We start from the raw sequence: 25236 nt of genomic DNA on the forward strand, positions 1-25236 counted from the left end.
ACATTCTGACTTCCCTGTTTCCACTAAACACACACTCACTTTCTCCCCCCCCCCTCCCCCCCTCTCTCTCTCTGACACACAGTGCAACTCCCTCTCCTATTTTAGTCAAATCCCCCACTCTCCCCTTCTGCATCCTCCCCTTCTTCCAGTCTTTTAAAGGTATGGTTGGTTTTCTATTCTGATAATCATCATGACACAGTCTTATGTAACAGGGAGTTTATTTCATTTAAGGGGTATTAACAGATTGCCTAAAAATACTGATACAGCTCCATAAATAACTATGGGTCTCCAAATACTGCTGCATATTTCAAAAGACATTCATATGAACACACAGAGATACATAAACACACACACACACACACACACACACACAATGAAATGATGGCAATCAATCAATGGTTGGCAATGAGACAAGACATTCAGACAATAGCTTTATAAATAAAGTTGTTTAATTGTATGACAAAAATCCAGCACTCAGCTGAACAAGGCCATTACTGTGTGTGTAATGACTTGTAGTCAGTGTATGCGTGTGAATAATGTCCTGTACAGGTATGGTGTAGTCCTGGTGGCTCTTGTAGCTGGGACAGTGTGTGTTTGTGTGTGTGTATTCAGAACTCCTCCTGGTTGCTCCTTGTATCTCGTAGTTGTGTGAGTGATGACAGAACCTCTTCCGTCGGCCTCTTCCCTAACTGCTTCCCTCCTCTGGTTCTCACACTCACAGTCGCACTGGAGCACTCCTTCTCCCCTACCACTGCACACACACACACACACACACACACATCATTAGTCACTGTCTTGTACAGTATGTAAGGACAAACAGCAAAGCATGACAGGGAAGGAAGCTATTTAGTAAAATAAGCTGTGTGTCTGATAAAGTGGTGCATTGTGATGTAAACTACCAAAGCTGTAGTATTAAGTCTATCAAAGTCAATTCCACAGTAATTAGTTACAATCTTACCAAATATGTAGTTGTACTGGGCCAGCTGTGCGGAGCGAATCTTCTTATTTAAGGTGGCTCCCTGATCGTCATCCACGTCAGCCATGAAGCCAGCCTCACAGAACTGTTGGACCACCTTAACAAGACCGAGCAGATCTCAATTACATACGTAATAACGCAAAGGGCTGGGAGACAGATTTTCAAAAAGGGTTATGAAGGAAACTGATTGGCCTTATTAAGAGCAACAGACTGAGAAGACTCTAGGAACCACTGGAGTCCAATGTAGAACTATATTATACATCTGACGCATCAAGAACATTCATATTTAATGAGAACTGACCTGCTGAGCATATGACTCGCTGTCGCCCCCCACAGGAATGACCATGACCTGGGCCGGTGACAACCACAGGGGCCTGAGAGGGGGAGAGAGAGAGAGAACGAGAGAGAGATGAAGAGTTATAAGAGAGCATTACAGGTTATTTTAGTATGATTGCCAGTGTCAGTTTCATAGGTCACATTGCATCACACAACACTCATAGTCATGCATGCAGGCGCGCACGCACACGCACGCACACACACACGCACGCACACACTCCTTTCACCATTTTCCCCCGAAGTTCTCAGCCAGTATAGCAATCATGCGTTCCAGTGATCCTAGTACTGCTCTGTGTACCATCACGGGTCTATGGGTCTCTCCATCCGCTCTGTGAGAGAGAGAGAGAGAGAGAGAAGAGAAGAGAAAAGAGAGAGACAAACAGAGGTTAAAGGTGGAAGAATGCAGAGCGTGCAAGTAAATGAAAAGCTATTAAAGAAAATGACCTCTGTCGATCATGCTATGGTAAATGGAAACCATGTGAAATTCAATTTAATCTGTTTGATAATAACAGAAATTGCATTACAGAACATGAGAGAACTCAGACATGTGGGTAAACTAGGCTAATGCAGATGATCTTTATGAGTCTCGGGTGCATCTACATAGTTGTATGTGGCTCCCTTCCCTCCTCTCTTTTAGCGGTGTCGAGGAGAGGAGGCTATTTTAGACTATTGAGACACACCCCTCCTCTCCCTTTGACTGACTCACCCGACATACTGAAGGTCAAATTTGATTGGCAGTTGGAAGTCCAATTGGATTGTAGCACACTGATGCTGTCGACCAATGGCGTCCTTAATCAGGATGTCAATCTAGAAAGGAGAAGATGTGTATGAAAATCTTCTTTAATCAGTTCTTCACCATTCAGTTGTGTTTAAGTTGATTGATCTGACCAATCAAAGACTTGAGTTCTAGCCCCTCCCACTGACCTTTGGCCCATAAAAGGCTCCGTCTCCTGGGTTAAGCTCCCAGCGCTCCCCAAACTGCTGCAGACTTCTCTCCAACTGCTGCTCACAGAGAGAGGAGAGGGGGGGGGAGAGGAGAGGGCGGGGGGAGAGGAGAGGGCGGGGGGAGAGGGGTGTGTAGAGTGAAGAGTTCAAGAGGCTCTCAAGAACAGAGGTAGAACTGTATCTCTGTGCTCTGAACCTTCAATTCACTTTAATGCAATCTGACTAAATGCCCTTAGGGACCACTTAGAAGGCATCCTCCGAGGCATCCAAGAGCACATACATACACACTCGTATTAATGATAGACACTACTGAACAGACTGGGCTTTGAGCTATGAGATAAGCATATAGGCATACTGTTACGTACACACTGATTGGATAAGTGTCTAACATTACACGATGTCCTTATGTTAACAGTGGGACTGCACATTAACATGTGATTTATACTGTAGGCTCTAGCTGACAGTATGCACACATTTAGACAGCTGGGCCTGTAGGGGCATGTCAGGGAAGGAAGTGTGTGTGTGCACACGCGTACCTGCTCGGCGCTGTTCCACAGGGCTGGCTCCCCCAGGGAAGGTGTAGGTCGTGTAGAGAGGAGACAGTGGAAAGAGAATCCAAACACTCGATACACGCTCCGCACAAAGTCTAAACACGCCACAATCTCCTCCTCTAACTGAGGGAAGGAAGGGTGGAGGGAGAGAGGGGGGGGGAGACAGGCAGCGGGGGTAAGGGAGCGGTCAAGAGGATAGAGAACACAATTTTTGAAAATACTTATAATTACTAATAATTTTAGAAAGCATAAACAGATACAGTCCCCTCTGTAAGGATTGGAAAGAGGAAACTCTATACTGTTTCTAACAGTTCAGATTTGAAATCAAACAACTACTATGGGGTCAAAGTAGAGATTATCAGCTTTAATTCAATTGTGTTTTTTTCAGATTGGGTTCACCAATTGTCCTCCTATTTCAGGGCTTGAAAATCACATAATGTCCAAATAAAGTTCTAAAGTGGAGAAAAACAAATGCCCAGAATATCATGTGACTGTGTGTCATTCTGTGTCTCATTGGGGTGTAATGGGATAAGGGAGAAGCACAATCCCGCTCTTCTCCTATACTGCCCTGGGACTCTCAACAAGACCTTTCAGGAAAGACAGAAGTGTAATGTATAGAGTGGACAGAGCTTGTCAGTCTCAAGCAATTTAACACAACTAGGGCAATACAGAATCAATCAGCCTCTCCAGATTGTGTGTGTGTGTGTGTGTGTGTGTGTTCGTGCACACCTGGTCAGTAGTGCAGAAGATGTGTGCGTCGTCCTGGCAGAATCTGCGGACCCGAGTGAGACCACCTAGCGCTCCTGAGAGCTCATTACGATGCAGCGCCCCAAAGTCAGCCCAGCGTAGGGGCAGCTCTCTCCACGACCTGACACGCTGCTCAAACATCAGACTGTGGACCAAGGAAACTGTGTGAGTGTGTGAGTGTGTATGCAGTTCATTGGTTTGAGAGCGTAGCTGTGTGTGTGTGTTCTCACCAGTGTGCAGGGCAGTTCATGGGTTTGAGAGCGTAGGTGTGTGCGTGTTCCGTCGTCACAGTGAACATGTTTTCGCTGTAGTGCTCCCAGTGTCCTGAGCGCTCCCACAATGCAGTGCTGTATAGCGTAGGGGTCACAACCTCACTGAAGCCACGCCTCCGATACTCACTCTGAGGGACCGCAGGAAGGAAGGACGGATGAGAGGATGGAGAAGAGATGAGGGGATAAGGAAGGAGGAAGGGAGGCCATGGCGAGAGATTATCAGGGTTAGTTAGAGGTCAGATAGTAACAGAGGAGTAATTGGTGTAATATCCTGACTGCTTTTGAGAACATTAGTGTCCTTGACTCCTAAGGATGTAGAAGGAGCAGTGTGTGTGTGTGTGTGTGTGTACCTTTATGAAGTCTGTGAGTGTGTTGTAGATGTGGGCTCCTTTAGGCAGGAAGAAGCAGCTGCCAGGACTGACATCATTGAAGAAGAACAGTTCCTGGTCCTGAAAGGTACATTAGCGAGATGTTACCATACTACACCCTACCAGCCTCTACCCTTCCCTTCCCACTCTTTCTCTTTCTCTACAGTATTCCAAATTCTCTTCCCTCTCTCTCACCTTGCCAATGCGTCTGTGATCTCTCTTTCGTGCCTCCTCCTGTTCCCTCTCCCACTCATCCCTCTGCTTCTCTCCTGGGAAGGCCACACCCAGTAGACGCATTACACCTGATGTCACCTCTGGATTGGCCATCGTCACCGGTGACACCTGTGCATGGAGGGAGAGATGGGGAACGGAGAGAGAGAGGGAGAGATGGGGAACGGAGAGAGAGAGGGAGAGAGACAAAGTGACAGTGAAATAGGCACTGATGTGTGAGTTTCCACTCCAGGCCAGTATGTTTAGAAGAGACAGGAACAGGAAACCGTGCTCTGACAAACACAACATCCTGCTGCTGATGTCGTTTCCACGGAATCCCAGTGTGACCAGTGCCCCACCGGTATGGAAATTCCATACGGTCACAGCATAAATCAGATGCGGGAAATTCCATTTAACCAAGTGCCGTTCCAGTACTGTGTATCGGTGGGGGGGTCTATGTGAATGGCTCTGTCTGCAGTCTGAGGTTAAACACACAATGTTATTCGTGTATTACAAGGCCCAAACTGCTGTTCATAATGTGTTTGTTTAGACTCTGCTGGAGCAAAGAATGCAGAGGATATACAGTGGAATAGAAAACCTAGATAAACACTACTCTGTTTCAATGGGATCGACAAACTAAAGGGACCACAGCCAACTATAGAGACAGTGACCACACACTGAGTCTTGGGTAATCTGCTTTGGGTTCAGGTTTGTGTCAGAGGCCGTTTAGACAAGAGACCACATGAGGAAAGAGAGACACACGCATACCTGGAGCATCTTGAAGACTTTGAGGAGGCCAGTGTGAGGGAGGAGAGGGCCACTGCAGACACCTATGTTGTCTCCACACCTGAAGCACACAGAGCATGAAAGGATTATTGAGAGTGTGTGCACGTACAGTACAGTCACTATCTCTATCATGTATGTATGTATGTATGTATGTATGTATGTATGTGTGTGTGTGTCACATCCATACATACCTATACACTGTGACAGTAGGACCATTCATCTGCTCTTCAATCAGCTGGAGTCTCAACTTACTGTCCTGCACCAGAAAACACACTATTTAGTTCAAACCCAGACTACACATTATTCATTCCACATAATTTAACACAGGCTCTTCCACAATGCTATCACATAGACATGAGGGAAACACAGAAGTAAACACACCCACATAAGTGTATCAGAGGACGCACCTTGAGTCTCAAACATTCCTAAATGGTGATTAATATCACAGGCACCACTTAGCAATGAGGACATGTGTAAACACTCAATTACACAAGTTGCTACACGGCATGCTGCTACAAGTAGTACATCACAAAGGAAAGTAAGCAGAGGCCTACAACACCAAATATGAACTACGCTCAGATAGATGAGGTACATCAAATCTTTTTTAACATCGTCAAGTTCAACAAATATGGCCATGTAGAGACAACCCACACCATAACTCCTATTTATTCTTGCAGATCTGAAGAAATCAGATGGTAGCAGTAAGTCAACTAAACGGGTACAGTCGTCACCATATAGCTTGAACCTACCCGATTCCCTCAGATCTGCCAACACCACAGGGGAAGGGCTGGGGATTGTTTCTAGACCGGGTAAGAGTGTTTAAAAAACCACAGAAAACACAGGGTAGTCACAGTGAAATCACAGATAGACATTGAAGACAGGTGAACTCTGACCTGGAAGAGCTCTGCAACTTCTTGTGTGTTGAGCTCCAGTGTGGAGAGAGGTAGCTTCAAGGCAGCTGCCTCCTTACACCTGTCCTCCACCTCCGTCAGAGAGAGGGAGACACTAGGAGAGGGGGAACAGGGGGTTAACAACCTCCTAGATTAGAGGCTAAAAACGAGGGAGTCGGGAAGAGACAGGAAGAGTGGAGTGAGCAGATACACCTCTCCACGACCCTCAGAGGGAGGGTCAGAGGTTAAAGTTCAAGAATGAGAGTGTGCAGATACACCTCTCCGCTACCCTCAGACAGAGGGGTCAGAGGTTCAAGGTGAAGAATGAGAGGTGAGCAGATACACCTCTTCACTACCTTCACAGAGAGGGTCAGATGTTACATTTACATTTATGGCATTTAGCAGACAACAAATACATTTGTCTAAGTAAGTGAATCATCTATCCATCAGTCATCATAAGAAAAAGTAATCTATGCTAGAACCAGGGGCTACTGGCAGTCACAATGCTAGAATAATTACTTTACTTTATTTTATTTTTATTATTATTAATTTATTCACACTAGAAAAACTACAGGGGGGTAGTGGGGATGAAGAGGTCTTTAGGAGGGACAGTTAAGATGTAGCCTGAAGAGATGGGTCTTCAATCTACGGTTGAAGATAAGCAGTGACAGCAGTGGGAAGCTCGTTCCTCCAGCGGGGCGCCAGGACAGTGAAAAGGAGCGCGTGGAGAGGATCGTGCTGGCCTTGAGGTCAGTGGACACAGAAAGTCGAAGGATGAGGAAAGAGTGGACAGGAGGGTGGAGGAGGCTGCATCAGTGGATAGAAGGATTCAACAGGGTAGGGAGGATAAGACAGAGGAAGAGAGAGCAGTAAGGGAGAGGGTACGCAGGTTGCGACGAGAGGATACAGTGTGGGTAGAGACTGACTGGGAGGGGTGGATTTGAGGGGAAGGGAGAAGGATACAAAATGATAATCAGAAAGTGGAAGAGGGGTAACAGTAAGGTTGGAGGTATGGGAGGATCTGGTGAAGACATGGTCGAGCTGATTGCCCGCCTTATGAGTCGGAGGAGAGTGGGACAGGGTAAGGCCGAAGGAGGAGAGAAGGTCAGGTACTCCAGACGAGTGAAGCTTCTCTGACTGGATGTTGAAGTTACCCAGTCGTGAGAGCGGTGTACCGTCCTCAGGGAAGAAGCTGAGAAGGACATCCATCTCATTCAAGGACTGGCCAAGCTGACCTGGTGGACGATGTATAACGACAATGTGAAGTTTGACAGGGGAGCGGACAGAAACAGCATGGAATTTGAAGGTGGATATAGACAGGTGTGACAGTGGAAGGACATTATGTGACCACTTTGGTGAGATGAGAAGTCCTGTGCCTCCCCCTCAACTAGAGAGACTAGGGGAATGAGAAAAGGAGTAGGCATCAGAGAGGGCTGCTGGAGTAGCTGTGTTTTCCGGTGTAATCCATGTCTCTGTGAGGGCAAGGAAGTGGAGGGACATGAAGCAGGCTTAAGCTAAGATAGCCTCTGCTTTCCAGACCGCCGACTGGCATGTTAATGGTGAAGGATGAAAGCGAGCAGATTCACCTCGACTCGCAGAGAGAGAGGGTCAGAGGTTAAAGGTGCAGAATGAGGGGTGAGGGGGCCCTGTCCTGTTTGAACATCTGTCTTAGGACAACAGTACACACAAGGAGGCTCTGTGATTCCACTACGAGTTAAATCACTGATCTGATAACCGCTGCCTTGGTGAGCGCACATATTTCACGTGTTCTCTGAGATATTCCAGCCCATATTCTATGCACCAGACACTAAGCTCTGAGAGGATTGAATAGGTATGAGCAATATGGTGATAGAGGGATTTACTTTTTCTTCTTTACTTTTTTCGAACTGAGTTACAAACTGGAAGATAATCAACACTTTAACAGACCAAAAGGATGTGGAACAGGCCTTTTTCTCTGTAAGAGTAAATAAGAGTCATGGACCTGACAAGATCTGTGACAAAACTGAATTTTGAAGCAAATTGTGAAGCCGTGTGCAAAAAGGGGCACCAGTGTTTGTTTTGTTTGAGGAAACTGTCCTATTTCCACATTGACAAAACCATGATGACCTTATTCTACCGTGCTTTTATTGAATTGACTTTATCTTTTTCTTTGATGTCATGGTTCGGAAACCTATCCTTAAAGAACAGAAATTCTCTGACTCAAATTGTCAAATGGTCTAGTAGGCTGATGAGTCATGTTGGTGAGTCATAGCTTAACCCAGCATCCCTGTATACCAGACAGTTACAGCGGATAACTGGCTTGATTTTAAATGACGACTCCCACCCTTTTCACAGTGAAATTCAGCTTCTTCCTTCTGAACAAAGGTTTATAGTCCCACAGTGCAGAACAAAGCGGTATAAAAATAGCTTTGTTCCAGCAGCCATCACTCAGATAAACAAGTCGTAGCAACATTGCACAGATTATTTTATTATTTTATCTTTAGTTTTTAGTGAGGATTGGAACATTGAGTACTTTTATTTATGTTTGTCTACTGTATGTGTTGTTTCTAAAAAGTCTGTCAACATGGATGACTCGTTTACTGCAAAACAAATCTACCTACGGGTAAAAAATAAAGTAACCTGAACCAAGGTGAAGCTAAGTAAAATGTCAATCGTATTGTTTACGCTCAGGGTAGAGGACATGGGGTCTATTAGGGGTTCGGACAGCAGGCACAGGACTCTCACCTGTTCTGCAGCAGGTGGTCACAGTAGAGGCCTGCCTCCGACAGTCCCTCTCTGCATAACTCTGCCCCAAAGACCCCCTCCAACACCCCCCCAAGGACACATGCTCCTGTCCTCCATGCAGCCTGAGAGAGAGAGAGGGGGGGGGGGAGATAGGGAGGCAGAAGGGAGAGTGAAATTAAAAAAAAAAGCGAGAGAAAATGAGCAGCCATTGCATGTTTCCCTAAAATATCAGAGCAGCCATTCATTGACAGTCTGCGAGTAGTATGTCAAGGTGTGTACCTGTTTGCCCTCCACTGTGTTGAACCCCAGCAGCTGTACTTCACTGTCGGCCTCTAGGGGGCGTAAAAGCTCCCACAGCTCTCCATTCACCCTGCTCACCAACACTCCCTTTACACTATAGAGTCGACAGGGGGCGTAACATCAGAGAAAGGAATGTTACACCACCAGCACAATCAATATCCTCACCACTTTCTAAGTGGATCTTCCCTCTTTACAGTTATCACTCATCTGACCTGACATTGCTTATGCTTATCCAACTATATTAGATCAGTGATTACAAAAAAGACAGAAGGGAGGGAGGAATGATGCATTTTTGCAAGTATTTTAAAGAGGCCATACAAACAGACAGTCTGATCAAACAGACAGGAGTTACCGTGCGTTCTGAGCAATGTTGAGGGGTGTAGTGACCCCGGCTGTGCCCTTTACCGTCCTGCCATCAGCCAATTGGATGCTGAGACCCTGTTCAGTGGCTCCACCTCTCCTCTGGTCACCCCGCTTCTCCTTGAGAGACTCAAACACGCGCACACGCTCAGACAGACCTGGTGACACCTGCAACTAGAGATGAGAGAAATAGGGGAGGAGATAGGATATTGAGAGGGAAGGAAAAGTTGAGGGCGGGATGATTGAAAGAATGAATGTATGAGAGGAAGAGGAGTGTGTGAAAGGAGAAAGAGTGGAGGGAAACAGAAATGAGGGAGGACAAGTGAGGAGACAAAAGGACAGCATGAGAGGGGGGAGAGAGGAGAAAGCTGTCAGTGTCACCAACACATTGCTTTCCTCCAGATTCAATATCAAAACACTTTACTTTTTTTTTTTAAATGGACAAATCACACAACCAGCAATGACTAACAGAGACAGAGAGAGAGATGAGGAGACCTTTTGACATAGGAAGAGGGTTGTGGAGCGTTATCTACCTCAATCAACTAACCCCAGAACCCTAACCCTAGGGTACCCAGATCACACTACTAACAATAACGATGTGAGGCAAGTAAAACCATTAAAAGCACATAAGATTTTGGTTTGTAAAAATATATACAGGTCACTACACTGTAGCAACTGTTGTTGTACATCTGTTGCTGACATGTGATTGGGCTGTCAGAGCAGATCAGGAAAACCACACCATTCATTCTATTTCACAATCACAGAGACACAGGCCAACATAAGTACGCTGCCATACAAATACTACAGCCCTCATTTAGAGCATAGTTCTGAATACTGTACGCAGATGTCTTACAGTAGATAGATTTCATAACAGAGTAATTGCGCACCTTGCTGTAGCGCCTGTGAGAGCGAAGCGCTACGTGTATTGAGGTTCGACAGACAGGCAACCGTAAGAGGACTGTCACTAGCATCCTCAAATCGCCCGTTTACCGACACACTTTCACGATCATAACATTTCACAGTCGTTGTCCCCTACAATGCATGCCGCCATAACACCGGAAGAATGAATAAAAACCAAGGAAAAGTTGATTGGCCAAAATGGATAGAGGGCGGAAACTTGTGACGCTGCAAGCGCGCACGTTCACGAGAGCCAAAGCTGAATGCGCGCTCACTGATCATCACATACTACGGATGGGCCAGTTTCAGACAGAAGCGATTGGTTCAAGCCCTAATTTACAATTTACTGCAAACCAAAATATCCTAATCTGTTAAACAAACGCATGCCTAAGTGTTTACTTTTGCACAATTATCATGACGGTATTATTGAAGATTTAACCACAAAATAAAACCATCCAAATATGAGCAGATCACTGAAACGGTGCAGCGCCTGCAATAATTGATCCACGGTGGCGCAACCCGGTGGATGCTTGTTATAGCAACACTTTTCCGTTTAGTGATTGGCCGCATCAAGAGCTAAGACAACCGTGGATACCATAGGAACTGGAAGCTCCGTTATTGTGGCACTATTAGTCAAACCTATTTGCCTATTTTGAAAAAAATCTGTTAACTACTACTTTTCTGTGCCATATGTCATAACAGATGGAAAGAGACGAATGAGTCGCTATTTTAAGTTGTCTGTGTTTTGTATATAGCCTTTACGAAATGTTGACAGGATTGATGCATTTGGACGTTGAGACTAGGGGCATCCTTCTTGGACGCTTTTGGGAGTTCTAACTCGTGCATTCGAATCTCATGGCAACACTTGCATGCGCGTATTATGCAACTAATACTAATCAATAGCGTGTAAATGTCCGGTTCTTTGTAGCAATGAAAATGCATTCCAAGCTCTTGCGACTCGTGTAAACTAAAAGTTCAGGACACCAAGTTAAAATGTACAACTCAATATTAAGGCAAATATACCTTCGAAAGAATGTCATATTCAAATGCCTACATAGTGCTAATATGCTACAGTACAAACGTAAAAAAATCTAAATATTTAGACTTTACTCATTATGATGTTAGAGCTGATTTTGTATGTGACGCAGAGAATATGGCATGTGTGGGAGATGAACTACCATTAAACGAACACTTGGGGGAGCTACAGTACTTCTATTTCCATCGGGACAAGGGGCCACCTGTCCAATGTCACTGACAACTGACACTCTCAAATGGGGGCCACAAGAGTAAAGCATACAAGACATTGGTTGCATGCCAAGTCCTTCCTTTATTCCTTCCAGCCTCTCGGTCTGCTGCCTTGGAGGAGAATATCTAAGCAGAGGAACCTTAGATCTTCTCCTCCAATGCATTTTGAGAAGAAAGCAAGTAAGGAGGAATAGAGGACACTATTGGGACGCTACCATTGTAACGTCAGGATCAAACCCGTGTCACCCAATCACACTGATTCTTTGTGCATTCATATGGTGGTGCTTATTCTACTTGTACAAGAGTAGAATAAGTAGCTCCCTTCATATCCTGTCACTCATCCATACTGATATGTAAGAATTGGGCAGGTGAGAGCAAAACAACCCTATTGCTTTCACCTATCCGGCCCTCTCAGATCAGTGAGAATGAGTGTGAGGAGAGGAAGCCACTGTAGACTACTGAGATGCACCACTGCTATTAAGGTGACAACATCTGTGGTTGAGATCATAATTCATTAATTAACATGTTGTTATAAGAGTGATGTTATAATGCACTGAATGTGGTGACCGGTAGGTTATCCTTCTATGCTGCTAAGCCAGTCAGTGAGACTGGAAGTCAAGGTGCATCTGTACGTACGCAGTGGATTGATATGGGGGAGGAGATATGGGTGTAATAGAAAACTAGAGCTCTGTGCAAGGATGTGATCTGTACAACCAAGAATATCAGGCAAATACGGATATCAATGTCCATGTCAACGCAGATACAAAGATATAGGGTCACAAAGTCTGCCTTTCTGGAATGTGTGCTATTGAACAACTGTGCTATTAGGTGTGTTCTTGGTAAACAAAAACAATAAAACGGTAAAGCTCTCCTTGGTTTTGATCACGCAACAGGAAATGACAGCTAACCCCACAATACTGTATGTATTGGATGGATGTGTGTACACTTGGAAGTGACAACAGTTTTAACTAAAATCACACTTGACTAAATGACTTAAATATCTTTGTGTGTGTAGTAACATGGGTGCTTGCTCTACCAGAAGGGAAACCTAGAGTCTTTGTTCCATGGGGAGAAACGTCTGTGAGGACAGCGATGTACTGTACTACACAGACACTCAAGAGAAGCATCAGTTCTATTACTTGACATCATTGCTGGCAGTCGTAAAAATAAAAACACAGGAAGTAGGAGTAGTCCATGAAGTGTGGTTGTTTAAGTGCCTGTCTGTCTAGAAGTGTACATAGTATTGTTCTCTCTGACAAGTGAGAAGAAGAAAATGCCCCATTGAACTAAAGAGAAGAGAGCAATCTGAGCACCTGAAAGGATTGGACACTCAAAGCTTAATGATATAGTGTCATTGATGGTCATAACAATAATATCAATGCATCTAAAGAGAAAAACAGTTGACAACAACCCCTTCATGAATGCACCGTTACACTGTGTCCACACACACACACACACACAATCAGCTTCCTCAAGTCTGAAACATTTTCACACAAAAGTATTCAAAACAAATGTCTCTCAAACTCAAGAATACATGAAATGGTGAGATTATTTACAGAAACTTCTTAAATAAATCCATCCTTGGGTGACTAGCTGTCTAATTACGGATTGATTTGAGAAAGTAGGTAGTCTAAACAGTTGCATCTAAACTGTGAAACATGCAAAAACAACCAGACTGAGTTGAACTGTTAATTGTTAGTAGTGGCTGATCAGGAGTCTGATCACACACAGAAACATACAGGCGATACAGTCATGCAGAAATGGAAGTAGAAGATCTGTAGTATTGATTCAGCAGAACACCCCATAACTGATGAGAATACTGTGATATGAATTCTATTTGCAAATCTACATTGTTTTTCATTCTCTCAAAAAGAAAGCATACACTGACAAACTTCATTGAGTACAGCATCACCTCTTCATTGGTGGCATTTTAAATGTTGTGGATTCAGGAAATACACAGTGTCAGACAAAGGTAAGACTGAGAAACAGATGCATTGTAGAGGAGTCTAAAGGAAAGGGTGCGAGACGAAAAGAAAAAAAAAGAAAAAAGAATGTGAGGCTGGATAGCAGGTAGGATGAGCTGAGGGTAACCTAAATAAAAGAAGAGGTCATGTAATGAAAGAAAAAATAACAAAAAGAGAGAAAGAACAGAGTACAGTATGTGGTAACAAATCCCTCCATCCCATCCCTCTCTTCTGCCCTCACAGCAGCTGCACATGGATACGTTTGAATCTTTTCATCTGACATGGGGTTAACAGCTACACGAAAAAAAAAAACGGGAAAAAAAACACAACAGCAGAAAATCCAAAATAACAAAGCCATTGTGAAAGATGTAAGCATTTGTTTGTAAAAACCACCAAACATTTCAGCATCTAAATCTAAAGAAAAAAAAAAAAAAAAGCAGTTGTTATGACAACTGCGACTGGATCTATCCATGACAAGTAACGGTTTCAAAGAAAGTACCCTCCCCTGGTTGAGTTGAAACTCTGGATTTTATTAAAGTCAGTACATGTAGAGACCTAGTAGATAGAGCAGGGTCAAAGTTCAAACCTAAGAAGCACCTGCCTCGACTACCGAGCCTTCACGACTCATCTTCACTTTAAACACTCGTTTACTAGCTGAATGTACCACCAGCACACCATCAGTCTTCACTGTCCTCCTCTCTCTCATGGAATGGAGAGACGGAGGCAGAGAGGGGCGTGAGACAGCTGAGAAATCTTTGCCTCTGTGTCACTAAAGCTAAGGCTTCATTCACAAGCATGGAAGAGTGAGCTGGCAATGATCATCGTCCTCTCACACAAACAGAGGTGTAAAAGCAGTAACAACCAACTCCTTCAGTCGATACACATTTAAAAGCATAGAAATATACTTAAGGAAGAGAGACTAAAGTGAGGAAAGTTCTAGAAGGAGAAAAAACCAGGTTATTATTTACAATATGATACACTCGGGAGACGGGAATGGGAAACTGGGGTTATCCTCAAGAAACTCGACAACAGCAAACTTAAACTTGAAAGTGAGTACTTCTTTGAGATAACCCGAGCCTATTGAGGAACGGTTGTATTTAGGTCACACAACACACAGTAAAGATGGGACTGAAAATTATGTAACTTTTGTGTTCAATTGAATTCCACCCTCATGACACATACCCCTTTTCTCTCTCTCTCTCTCTCTCTCTTTAATTCACTCAATACAGGAAGGACTGAAATAGGATAACCACCTGATGCGTCATCTGTTTGCATGTCATATTCCTCCTAGTTCACCACCACTCTCTCTCTTCCACTCGTGAGGGGAACAAGTGAATACTGCTGCTCCTGGGAATGAAGAGATGGGAGGAAGTGGCAGATCAGGGTTGGTTACCCATTTCATCCATAACACTAGAATGACTAAGCTGCTTGTGGACTGTGCTGTGGGGCGTTGAGATGACTATCTGGTTTGTGTGCAGGTGTGATCAGCTGTTTGCACAGAGCTAAATGTGATAAGCTTTACTACAGTTAAGTTTGGAAGAGGAAAGATTAACATAGTGAAGATGAACTGGGTTCATACCAGCAGGGCTCAACACATCCTCTCCCTGGGTAGGGTAGCTAGGTGTGTGGCTTGCGCTTTTCATTCAGCTTGCCATGGGTTAACACTTCAATAGCGTGGGGGCAAGAAAGGTCTTTTAGGGGGGTAGAAGGGACCCCTTTGCCCTCCTCCGAACGGAGGGCCGGGACGCTTGCCCCCACGAAACATGGGGGGGTCTCGGTTGAGTTGGGGAGGGGGGGCTCGAGCTCTCAGCAGGGGTCTCTGGGGCATCGGGGCAGAGAGGATGGGGGGACGGGGGTTGGGGGAGGGCAGCCGCAGGAGGGAGAGGGGGGAAGAGGAGGGGCGGTGGTGAGGGTTGGGGTTGCGGAGCTGGCCTGGGGGACTATTTGGCGGCCTTTGCAGAGGAGGGGCAGGGGGACGAGGGTCGCCTGAGGGAGAGGAAGGGTTGGAGGAAGACGAGGAGGAGGGAGAGTGGGGGGGGGGAGGAAGGTTAAGGCCTTCCTTCACTCTGCCCAGTAAGGGAGGGGGAGCACCGGGGGTGCCTGGGCGATGGAGGGGGGGTGCGTGACGAGGGGCAAAATGCTCTTTGACAGTGCCAGGGCGGGGCAGCTTGGGGGGCTCCCCAAGTAGAGACGACATGAGGGGAGGGGGACCTGCTTTACCCCCCCGAGGTCCCCCTCCACCCCCTCTGTCTCCCCCCTCTGGTCTGATCGGGGGAGGCATGGGCAGGGGGCGGTCTACAGGGACTAAAACTCCACCCACCATGACTGCTGAGGGAGGGGCCAGGAAGTTGCGAGGTGGGGAAGGCAGCTGTGGAATGGGTGGGGGAGGGAGACGAGGGATGGGTGGGGGAGGAGAGTTGAAGAAGGGGGAGGGAGGAGGGGGATGCTGGTGGAGGTGTACAGGAGGGGTCTGGGGGTTTTCCCCACGGTAGGGCATCTGGAACTGGGGGTGGGGGTGGGAGTGAGGGTGCTGGTGCTGGTGCGGGTGTGGGTGTGGGTGAGGATGGGAGTGGGGAGGGGGGTGAGCATGAGGGGGGAGGAGGAGGTGTGGTGGAGGAGGGGGACCCATGGGGGGAGTCATGTCACCAGAACCTCCCTGAGTGGTGTTCAGAGACGGGGGCCCGCTGTGGGGAGAGGGGAGCTGAGCTTCGAGGTAACCCCCCTCGTCGTACCACATCCCACCCCCTGGCCGCCCGCCGGCCCCTTCCCCTCGCCGCATGCCCTGACCAATCACACGGATGCTCTCCACGGTCTGGATCCGCTCTCCGGTTGACTGGCGGTTGGAGTAGCCCAGCGCGTGGATTGGTGCTCCCTCTGAACAGGGTGACACCAATGTCTCGATACGGTGGTAGTGCCCCTCCTCCCCCTCTCCACCTGGAGACCGACCATCCCCTCTTCCTCCTTTTCCCTTCTCATCCCTCCCTCCCTCCTCTGAACCGCTGCTGGCCTTACGAGAGCCTGCGGAGGATCTCCTCTCTCCGGCTGATCTGTCGTTTCCATGAGCCTTCCCCTGATTGCTATGTCCGTCTTTCTTAGCCTTACTGCTCCCCTTCATCTCAGCGAGGGAGGAAGAGGAACCACCCGACATCTTCCTCATCTTCATCAACTCTTCCTCCTTCAGCTTCGCTGCATTTTTCCCTGACCCCATCTTCTTCCCAGACCCATAACCTTGGAGGCGAGAGGAGGAGGAGGAGGAGGAGGAGAGGAAGTCGCTGTCGCTGCTCCCTGTGGGGGTGATGACGGCGTCCCAGGGGTCACTGCGGTAAGCTGTAGGTGAGAGGTTGTGAACCCCAGACGACCCAAGGGTCTTGGGGTCAGTGATGAGGCCTAGGGGGTCGGAGGCCCCCGGTGTGTCCATGATCTCATCCTGGGTGGGGGTGCCCCCGCTCTCGTCCCTCACCGGGGTCCCGTCCACCCCGTCACCCCCCAGAAGAGGACTGCTGTCCCCAAGCCCCAGACTGAACCCTGGGTTCCCCTGGAGGAAACTGTTGATTTTTGATTCTAGACTGGGAAGAGAAACAGAGGGAGCCGGGACAGAGGGAGGAGGAGGAGGAGGGGAAGAATCTCTCTCTTTCCCCCATTCCCTCGCTTTCCCTGGCGTTTCCCATTTGAGGCTGTTCCCAAGGGGGGGTTTGGTTTTGGGGGTGGTTGGGGTGGGGGGCCCCTTAACTGCTGTGGTTTCTGGGGATGCTCGGGTGGAAGTGGCGGAGGAGGAGGAGGAGTTCCCAGTCACACTGTGCAGCAGAGAGGACAGACCTGAGGAGGGGGGGGGGGGGAGAGAGAGATGCGGGAGAGATTTACACCAGCAACATCCAACATGATTTGAATATTTCAATCCACCTATATCTGTCTGTCTCTTCAGCTATCTATCTGGTTAAATATTTCCTGTCTCTCTCTCACCTTGGAGCCGCTGTGGCCCAGTGTCCTGGAGTGTGTGTGTGTGTGTGTATGTATCTCACCCTGTGTGTTCGTCTTAGACAGAGCATTGAGTATGCCTTCGGGTGTGATGTCAACTCGTGACAGGATGCTGGCCAGGGCTGGGCTGGGAGGGGCGGGACCTCCAGGGGGTTTAGAGGAAGACGACTGGCCAGAGGGGGTGGTGGGAGTTCCAGGAGAAGGCCGAGGTGTAGGGCTGGCTACTCAGGGGAGAGGGAGGGAGGGAGGGAGGGAGGGAGGGAGAGAGAAAGAGAGAGGATAAGTCCGTAAACAACATTATCAAAAGCCATTGTAACCCTAACCACCATTCATCTATTCACCACTCAATCAACCAGTTTCATCTAAATCTATCAGTCACTCAGTCCAATGTTCTTGCACACATTCAATTCTACTTTGTCATTATCACTCGCATCCATGGTAATGTACTGTACCTCCTCCACACTCTCACACACACAAAGTGTACACACACACAAACAGTGCGCACACATGCACACACCTGTATTCTTCATAGCTGATGTAATGGAGCTGAGTATTGAGCTGATCTTCCCCAGGTCCACGTTAGCCAGGTTCATTCCCAGAGGAGTAGCTGGACAGCTCTGACCGCTCATGGTCGGGGTCGTAGGAGTCCCTGTGGTCGCTGTGGTGGGGGCCAGGGCAGCTGGCTTCTTGGGGGTGGTGGAGGGCTCAGTAGAGACTCTAGTGGGTGTGGCCAAAGGGGTGGGTTTTGATGATGTGACTGTGTGGGAGGGCTTGGTTGCCTTGGAAACGGTACTTGAGGAAGATGTCTTGTCTTTCTTCTCCTCTACTGGTGGAAATGACGGGGAGGGGTTATTGCATAGGATATACCTATCATTTAATTTACCTGGACCCATATCAACCCTTAACTTAATGTCCAAGCCCCAACCAGGCAACCCCCCACCCCACCCCACTCACCTATGATACCTGTGTGGTCAGTCTCCTCTTCAGACAGATCCATATCCTCCACATCTCTGTTGTCACCCTCCCTGACTATGTCTCCTTCATCCATGGCCCTCCCATCCAGCTCGGGGTCGAACCCAAACAGGCTGTGGAAGGGGGAGTCAGAGCCAGTTGGGGAGGGCGCATCCTCAGAGGGGGAGGGGATGGGAGAGTCTTCGGGCCCAGGAAGGGACGACTTGAGGGCATCCAGCTTACGTTTGAGGTTGGCCACGCGATTGGCAAAGGTGTTGTAGGCCTGGGAAGGGAGGGAGGGAAGAAAGGAAAGAAGAATAAGGTCAAATAAGAATGAAAGAGAAAAACATAAAAATAGAGACAGACGAAGAAAGCATTTAGCATGAAAACCCACGTCTTATGCTAGCTACTCACGTTCGCCACTATCTTGACCTCCTTGTACTGCATCTCATAGAAGACATCAGCATTTCCCAGAGCCTCCAGTAGAGGGGGCCCTGTTGTCATCTGTGTCTCCAGGAAGGTCACAAACTCCTGCAGCTTCAGGCTGCCGTCCTCAAAGTCCTTGGCAAACTTGTTGCCTCCGGCTTTGTCTGGAGATAGAGAGGAGGGATGATTTAGGAGCATAAGAAGAGAAGGAAGGAGAGGAGGCAAGGACATAAGATGACAGATAGAAGGACATGATTAATGACCCCTGACCTTTGAGTCTCTTGAGGGCCTCAGTGCTGCAGACATCCACCCTGAGCGCAGTTAACTGGTTCTCCCTCAACTCCTCCTCCTCCACCGCTCGCTTATACCCAGACAACTGCTCTATGAACGACTGGGGCTGGGGTGGGGGTGGGGGTGGGGGTGGGGGCAGAGAAAGAGTGGGTGGAATAGGGAGAGGGTAAAAGACAGAAGGGGAACATATCGTTAACATTAAAGGATAACATTTCACTGATTGATAACACGACTCAACAGCAAGTTGAGTGGTCTTTGTTGTCTAAATATCCAGGAAATATATGAAATATATAAATGTGCGTGAATAAGCAAGAAAAAAATAGCCTTTTATTGGACCATGAAGTAATAGCTGGAATGATGAACTTCCTACAACGTCCATAGTTCAGAGCGAAGAGGAAAAGACACTTACTATGAAATCAGCCACTATCTTGGACTTGAGGGCAGCTTTGGGGTTGACTGGGGCTGTGAGAAAAAACATTAACACAAATGTGTGGTGTATTACATTTGTAGTGATCACAGTAGTAATGTTAAATTCCAATTTCAACTTGAGTGGGGAAATATAGAGTGAAAGCATGAGAACAAGTGGGTGTAGGAGCAAGACAGGGGAGGGGGACATAAAGAGATGGAGCAAAAAGGAGTGAGTCAGTGAGTATGAGAAACATCAAAGAGTGACTGACCTGGTGGAGGTGGGGTCTCCTTCGCCTTCTCCTTCTCTTTCTCCCTCTCAATCGCCATCTCTTTCTCCTTCTCCTTGCTCCTCTCCCGGTCTCTCTCCTTCCTGACCAGGTTGATTTTGAGCTGGGAGATGAGCTCCTCAGGGTAGACGCTCCTCTCCTCCCAGATAGTGAAGATCCTCTCCACTGATTTACGCACCTTCCCATCTCTGATGCCACACAGGACAAGAGGTCAACAGGGAGGTTACATTTAAGATACTTTAAGAATAGCATTTAGGTAATTCCATAGGAGCCATAAAGGGTAATGAGTCAGCCAGGTTCAATAGGGTTACACTCACTTGACCAGCATTGCAGCGTTGGGGAGCACCTCTGCGAAGGCTGGACGATAGACAATGGCATTTTTCCTTTTGCAGTTCTGGATGACATCATTTGCCAGGTAGAACAGGTTCAGACGGTGATTGGTGTCAGCTAAGAGGTGGAGGAAGACAGGGATATAGGTTAGATTTTAGATCTTAGACAGGGGCAGGGTCCAGAATAAACCCCAACCCCCTGACTGTATGATAACAGATCTGAGGGAAGTGGTGTGACTGACTCTAGCCTTCTACATCTTGGTTTAGGGGAGCTTCTGCTATACTGTTCAAACTTATCCCATTACTTCAGTGCAAGTCTGAACCGAATCTTGACTTCAGGGATCCAGATTACATAACTCCTGGAGTGCGCTCAAGTCTGGTTTTGTTTATCAATCAAGAATTGTTTTGTGATTTCACGAACATAGATTGACCGTGGCTTTAATAAGTGTTGACTACAGACAGAATTAGCTTATTAGTTGGAGAATTCTCCCTTGAAAGCAACATTCACAGCTGCTGTCAACATGGAAGCCTGTCTATGGAAGCCTATTGAAGCCTGCTTGAAAAACGATAGGAAACAAGACCCAACCGGTAAATGGAGCCTGACAGAAGTCAGGGCAAGAGACCTTTGGTAATGAAGCCTGGTTTAGACAACCAATCTTGACTTGACATTTAGTACCCTGCTCAGCCAGAATTGTCTAGGCCTAATTTCTCTCCCACTGATTGCAAACTGAAAATGATAACAACCAGTTGAAATTAATGAAAATACTTTCAGGCAGTTAAAGCGCATCAGAGATGCACTGGTGAACATTTTAGCATTTTAACCCACCTAAAGTAGGCTATCAGAAAGTCTCTTTTGTCCCTTCAAGGGGCCGAGACAAAACCCAACCACTAGTTAATGGCCATGTCTACACAGTTGGGTTTGGAGAAAAACAAAGATAAGATAAGACAAGACAAAACCCACAAATCAACCAGTGCCCAGTAATCATGAGCTCTGATCAAAACAAGAATAGAGACTGATGAGTCTCTCACAGGCCTAGTGTGATAAAACACAGGCCAAAGCCATACAAATGGTCAACCACACTGGAACATTGAGGAATCATTTTCTAAAACAGTTAGGCTTCTTGTCTGAAGTCACAGACAAACACAGACCCACACACACAGACAAAGTCAAGATTGTGTGTGGCCAAATAAAGGGGTGAGCTTAGTCTAGTTTCACTATACTGTACAGGATGAACTGCAGACAATAGGTGAAGTAAAAACTAAAGGTATTTAGCCAACAGGGAGAGGAGATCATAAAATATCACCTCACTATCACCTCTCCATCTGTTTGATTTCAATTACATGCATCACAAAAAAACAGGTGTTCTCCTAGTGCGAGTTAGAGACATTTTTGTTAATCATACAACCACTTAAGAAATTGAGTTTCCCTTGAGATAGGCCTCACTGAAACTTTGGTGGGTCATGAATCAATAAATCTAGGTTGCATCACTAATATGCAGCAATCAACATAATTTATGTTCATTAATGCAGATTGCAGATAACATCTAATCAATTATATACTCAGTGCAGGGATTTAGGTCGTTGGGTCATAACATTTTTCAAACATTAAATTATGATTAGCATAATTGCTTAAACATTAAGGCAAAAGCCATCAACTGATCAGTGATTAGGCTCCAAGTATAAATTGTGCCTGCCACAAATTATGCTCCCGCTAACTACATGAACAACAGCTGACTTGGATGTCCTATACACGGAACAGGAGAGACGTGCACTAGCAGGAAATACAGCTATCGTTATTCCTCTGAGAGCCTCCTCCTCTGATTCCTCCATTTCATTCTGAACCCCACTAACCCAACAGTGCATCTCGACAAAAGACCCTCCCAGAAGACTTTTTTTTCCCTCCCTTCTCAAAAATTCATTATCTTGGTCCTTCTAGGGGGTCATTGAAACATATGTGACATGACTGGATTGGTGGGAGCTAGTGGAATCCACATATTCACTTTTACAATCTTGTCAAATCAGTGATAAATAACTCCATGAAGAAGAAAAGAGTGAGGAAGGATGCATTAGAATAGGGTCACTTAAAGGGACATTACACTGCACACAGCGGCATTAGGCCTACCACTGCCACATGAAATAACAAGGAAGACATTGCAGTACTAACATCCATGAAATAGACCATCAAAAGTAGGCACAGTGCTGAACAGTGAGCACATTACACAACTAAGCACAGAGAATCAAGAACTGACTGGCCTAAATGAGTGAGTTATTTGGAAGTAAATACCATCACATTTACATATAGCCTAAACAAGGGGAATAACCAGCAGAGTTTTAATGCAAACATGAATACGGAATGACACTTGAGGTAGGCTGAAGATCAGTGTTACACATGAGTGGTGAGGAAAATTAGATTTTCAAAATCAACTGTAACTTTGTCCCAATTCTCCACACTACTGCCTTAAGTGTGCACTTGCACACCCCCACATGGATTTAATAGAATAGGATTAGTGTAAGCATGGCTCTGCCTCTTGCACCAATCCTAGGCTTTCACTGTAAATCCATGCAGGGGAGTGCACATGTGCACACTTCTGGGAAAGGGGTGAAGAATTGGGAAGAAGTCTCCCGCTATGATGACAGCCACCTTTTCCATGTTTGCATTGTAAAGTCTTCATCTTTATAATTGCAACCTCAACTTATTTTTCTTGAAACTAAACCTGCCTTTCAAATAACCCAATCTGATTATGTAGGATATAGACATATAGAGCAAACAATAACAATAATATGCACATATTCCATGAAAACGGCCATGGTGGAAAAATAGCTATCTGAAAGGACAATTCATACGAGACTGGAAAGAAAGCAAACAAAATTACAAGCTTATATTTCTTGGAGCTTCTTTCCGAAATACACTTTGATTTCTGATAACAGATTTGTTCCATGTCATAAGGAGCATAGCACCACCAAACAACAAGGTCCCCAACGTTATTTTGACATGTGCGATGATAACTGGGACCACAGATTCGCGCGACAATCGCAACTGGTCGCAAGTTCACACAGAACAGTTGTGTCACTTTCTTTGCTGATATTCCTTGAAAAGGTATATATGAAGACTGGAGTGGAAAAGCACACCTGCTGCATCAACAGGGGTCTGGACCTACAGGACTGACTATTCAACCACTGCTCCACAAACACAGCATCAGCCTGACACGTGGCCTACTCTTGTCCTCTCCTACCACTTTTGTCAAAGAATTAAGCAGGTAAAGTAAATACCTCGGCATTCAGAATATTGATGATCACCTGTCCTACCTATCTGTTTTCAAATCAGTGCAGAAGAAGGAGAGTAAGCCACTTCACACAATTGAGATGTTGTGTAAAGGTGCACAAACTGTTACCATTCACCTTGGTTTTGCTAACACATGACAACCACACGAATATATGTAATGCCTGTCACAAACAGCGGACACCGTCATCCACTGTCTGTCAAAAATCTTTAGTGAGGTGACATGGTCTTAATTCCAGGCACCAAACAATACAATCGTCTTGCCAGTAGAAACATCTAGGCTACCCAAACAACACTTCTGCTAATCGTAACAGACCAGAATTCCGTGAAATAAGTTGCTGAGAAGCTTGAGATCCCTATGCCACTACAACATCTTACTACAAAAGGAGTTGGATGGGAAATGTATAATTGTAGTTTATTTGCTAGGGAAGCATGCTGCAATGTTCAACGGCATGTGCTAGGGCAGATGGACATACTTATGGTAAAGGTCAATATATCATATTGCAGAGATTCATTGAAATATCAGTTCACGCCATGAAGTAATTATTTCCAAGAGCATTGTTAGCTACAGCATCTGAATGAGCTAGTGTCAGGGACAGATAAGAGAGGGGATCTAACGCAACGTATACCAACACACACACACACGTTATGACACTAAAGTACTTGTTTGTTGCTCAGGATGTTCTGCAAAATGTAACATGCTAACAGTTCATCCCGTTGTAATGTGCCCAAAGATAAGACTAGATTTAGTGGGGGCAAATTGAAGACCGGATCATGCAAAAAAAACTGCAAGTTACTTGCAACCAGGCACCACCATGGCCATGACACCTCGCCTACACACCAAACTGTTGCCATATGGGTTACAACTGTCACATTGTGTTAGCAATAATATTTTCCGTCGTGCGTGGACGTGGTGTGTTTTCGTTTTGCCTGTTTCTGCGAGGTTGTAGGCCAAAAGAGCCCGTGCTTTCCTGGCCTAGTTCGGGCAAACTGTTGAACCAGAGCAAACTGAACACCAGAGCAAGCTAGCTACCTAGCTAGCTATATCTTTCTAGCTAGCTTAGCGAGCTATGTTTGTATGTATGCACTGCAAAGGCTTCGAAGCGAACTTGCAGTGTCAGTTAAGCAAGTGTTTTATAGCAGCCAGGTAGCTAACTAGTTCACTTTTGAAGAATGTTTCAACATAATACTGTCGGTAGCCAAACATTTATTTTGTTAGCTAGCTAATTATTTTATTTTCGGAGTCAAGACAAGACGCTATGTCATCCTTGCAGCAGGGTAAATAGCATATTAGCTAGCCAGTTAGCTACTCACATTTCTTGAGCCACTTCATCCAGTAGCGAACGATAAGGCTGTGATACTTTTTATTTTCAATGCACCAGGTCGACAATCCCTGTATTGACTCCATAGTATTGGACACTCCCTGAAATCGGCGGTCCAGGGTCGCCTCCAAAGCGGCGGAGGAGCCGCGACCGCCGTGGCCGCTAGCAGCTCCAGAACCCGCCGCCATCATTCCAGTTCTGTGTGGCTGTGCAGAATGTCCGCTCTCGATGAAACCAGCGAGGGGGCGACAGAACGAGTGGAAAAGGCGACAACAACAGACACACGCCCCCTTTCGAGTCGAGTGTACACAAAAAATCATCTGCACTGCACAGTATATCACTGGGAAGAAGTTGGTCTCGGATCAGTTTATAGGGTTTATCCCACCCCCCTAGTCC

General features: G+C 46.2%; 2 protein-coding genes across 7 annotated transcripts; both read right to left on the minus strand.

Annotated features, from left to right (window-relative positions):
- Positions 1-218: 218 nt before the first annotated feature.
- On the minus strand, positions 219-15208 carry tars2 (threonyl-tRNA synthetase 2, mitochondrial). 5 transcript variants are annotated; one of them, XM_083678277.1, is made up of 19 exons: positions 15151-15195; positions 14825-14918; positions 9458-9639; positions 9085-9199; positions 8806-8927; positions 6085-6196; positions 5383-5447; positions 5174-5252; positions 4391-4537; positions 4178-4276; positions 3786-3955; positions 3538-3700; positions 2794-2931; positions 2237-2314; positions 2019-2119; positions 1540-1641; positions 1278-1350; positions 959-1073; positions 219-751 (listed from the first exon to the last, which is right to left on the minus strand). In XM_083678277.1, the coding sequence occupies exons 2-19, from the start codon at positions 14849-14851 to the stop codon at positions 609-611; spliced, it is 2031 nt and encodes a 676-aa protein (XP_083534403.1). In that variant the 5' UTR covers positions 14852-14918; positions 15151-15195; the 3' UTR covers positions 219-608. The 5 variants fall into 5 exon arrangements, with proteins under 5 accessions (XP_083534403.1, XP_083534405.1, XP_083534404.1 ...); XM_083678279.1 differs by having other exon boundaries at positions 9458-9633; positions 15151-15190; XM_083678278.1 differs by having other exon boundaries at positions 9458-9633; positions 14825-15208.
- rprd2b (regulation of nuclear pre-mRNA domain containing 2b) lies at positions 13504-25030 on the minus strand. 2 transcript variants are annotated; one of them, XM_083678274.1, is made up of 10 exons: positions 24833-25030; positions 20227-20356; positions 19892-20097; positions 19624-19676; positions 19194-19320; positions 18912-19087; positions 18501-18780; positions 18064-18369; positions 17591-17767; positions 13504-17387 (listed from the first exon to the last, which is right to left on the minus strand). In XM_083678274.1, exons 1-10 carry the CDS (start codon positions 25026-25028, stop codon positions 15238-15240), a joined length of 3801 nt encoding a protein of 1266 aa, XP_083534400.1. In that variant the 5' UTR covers positions 25029-25030; the 3' UTR covers positions 13504-15237. The 2 variants fall into 2 exon arrangements, with proteins under 2 accessions (XP_083534400.1, XP_083534399.1); XM_083678273.1 differs by having other exon boundaries at positions 18064-18372.
- Between the last annotated feature and the right edge of the window lie 206 nt (positions 25031-25236).

The sequence above is a fragment of the Argentina silus genome (genome assembly GCF_951799395.1).
Source record: "Argentina silus genome assembly, chromosome: 10".
Taxonomy (NCBI): domain Eukaryota; kingdom Metazoa; phylum Chordata; class Actinopteri; order Argentiniformes; family Argentinidae; genus Argentina; species Argentina silus.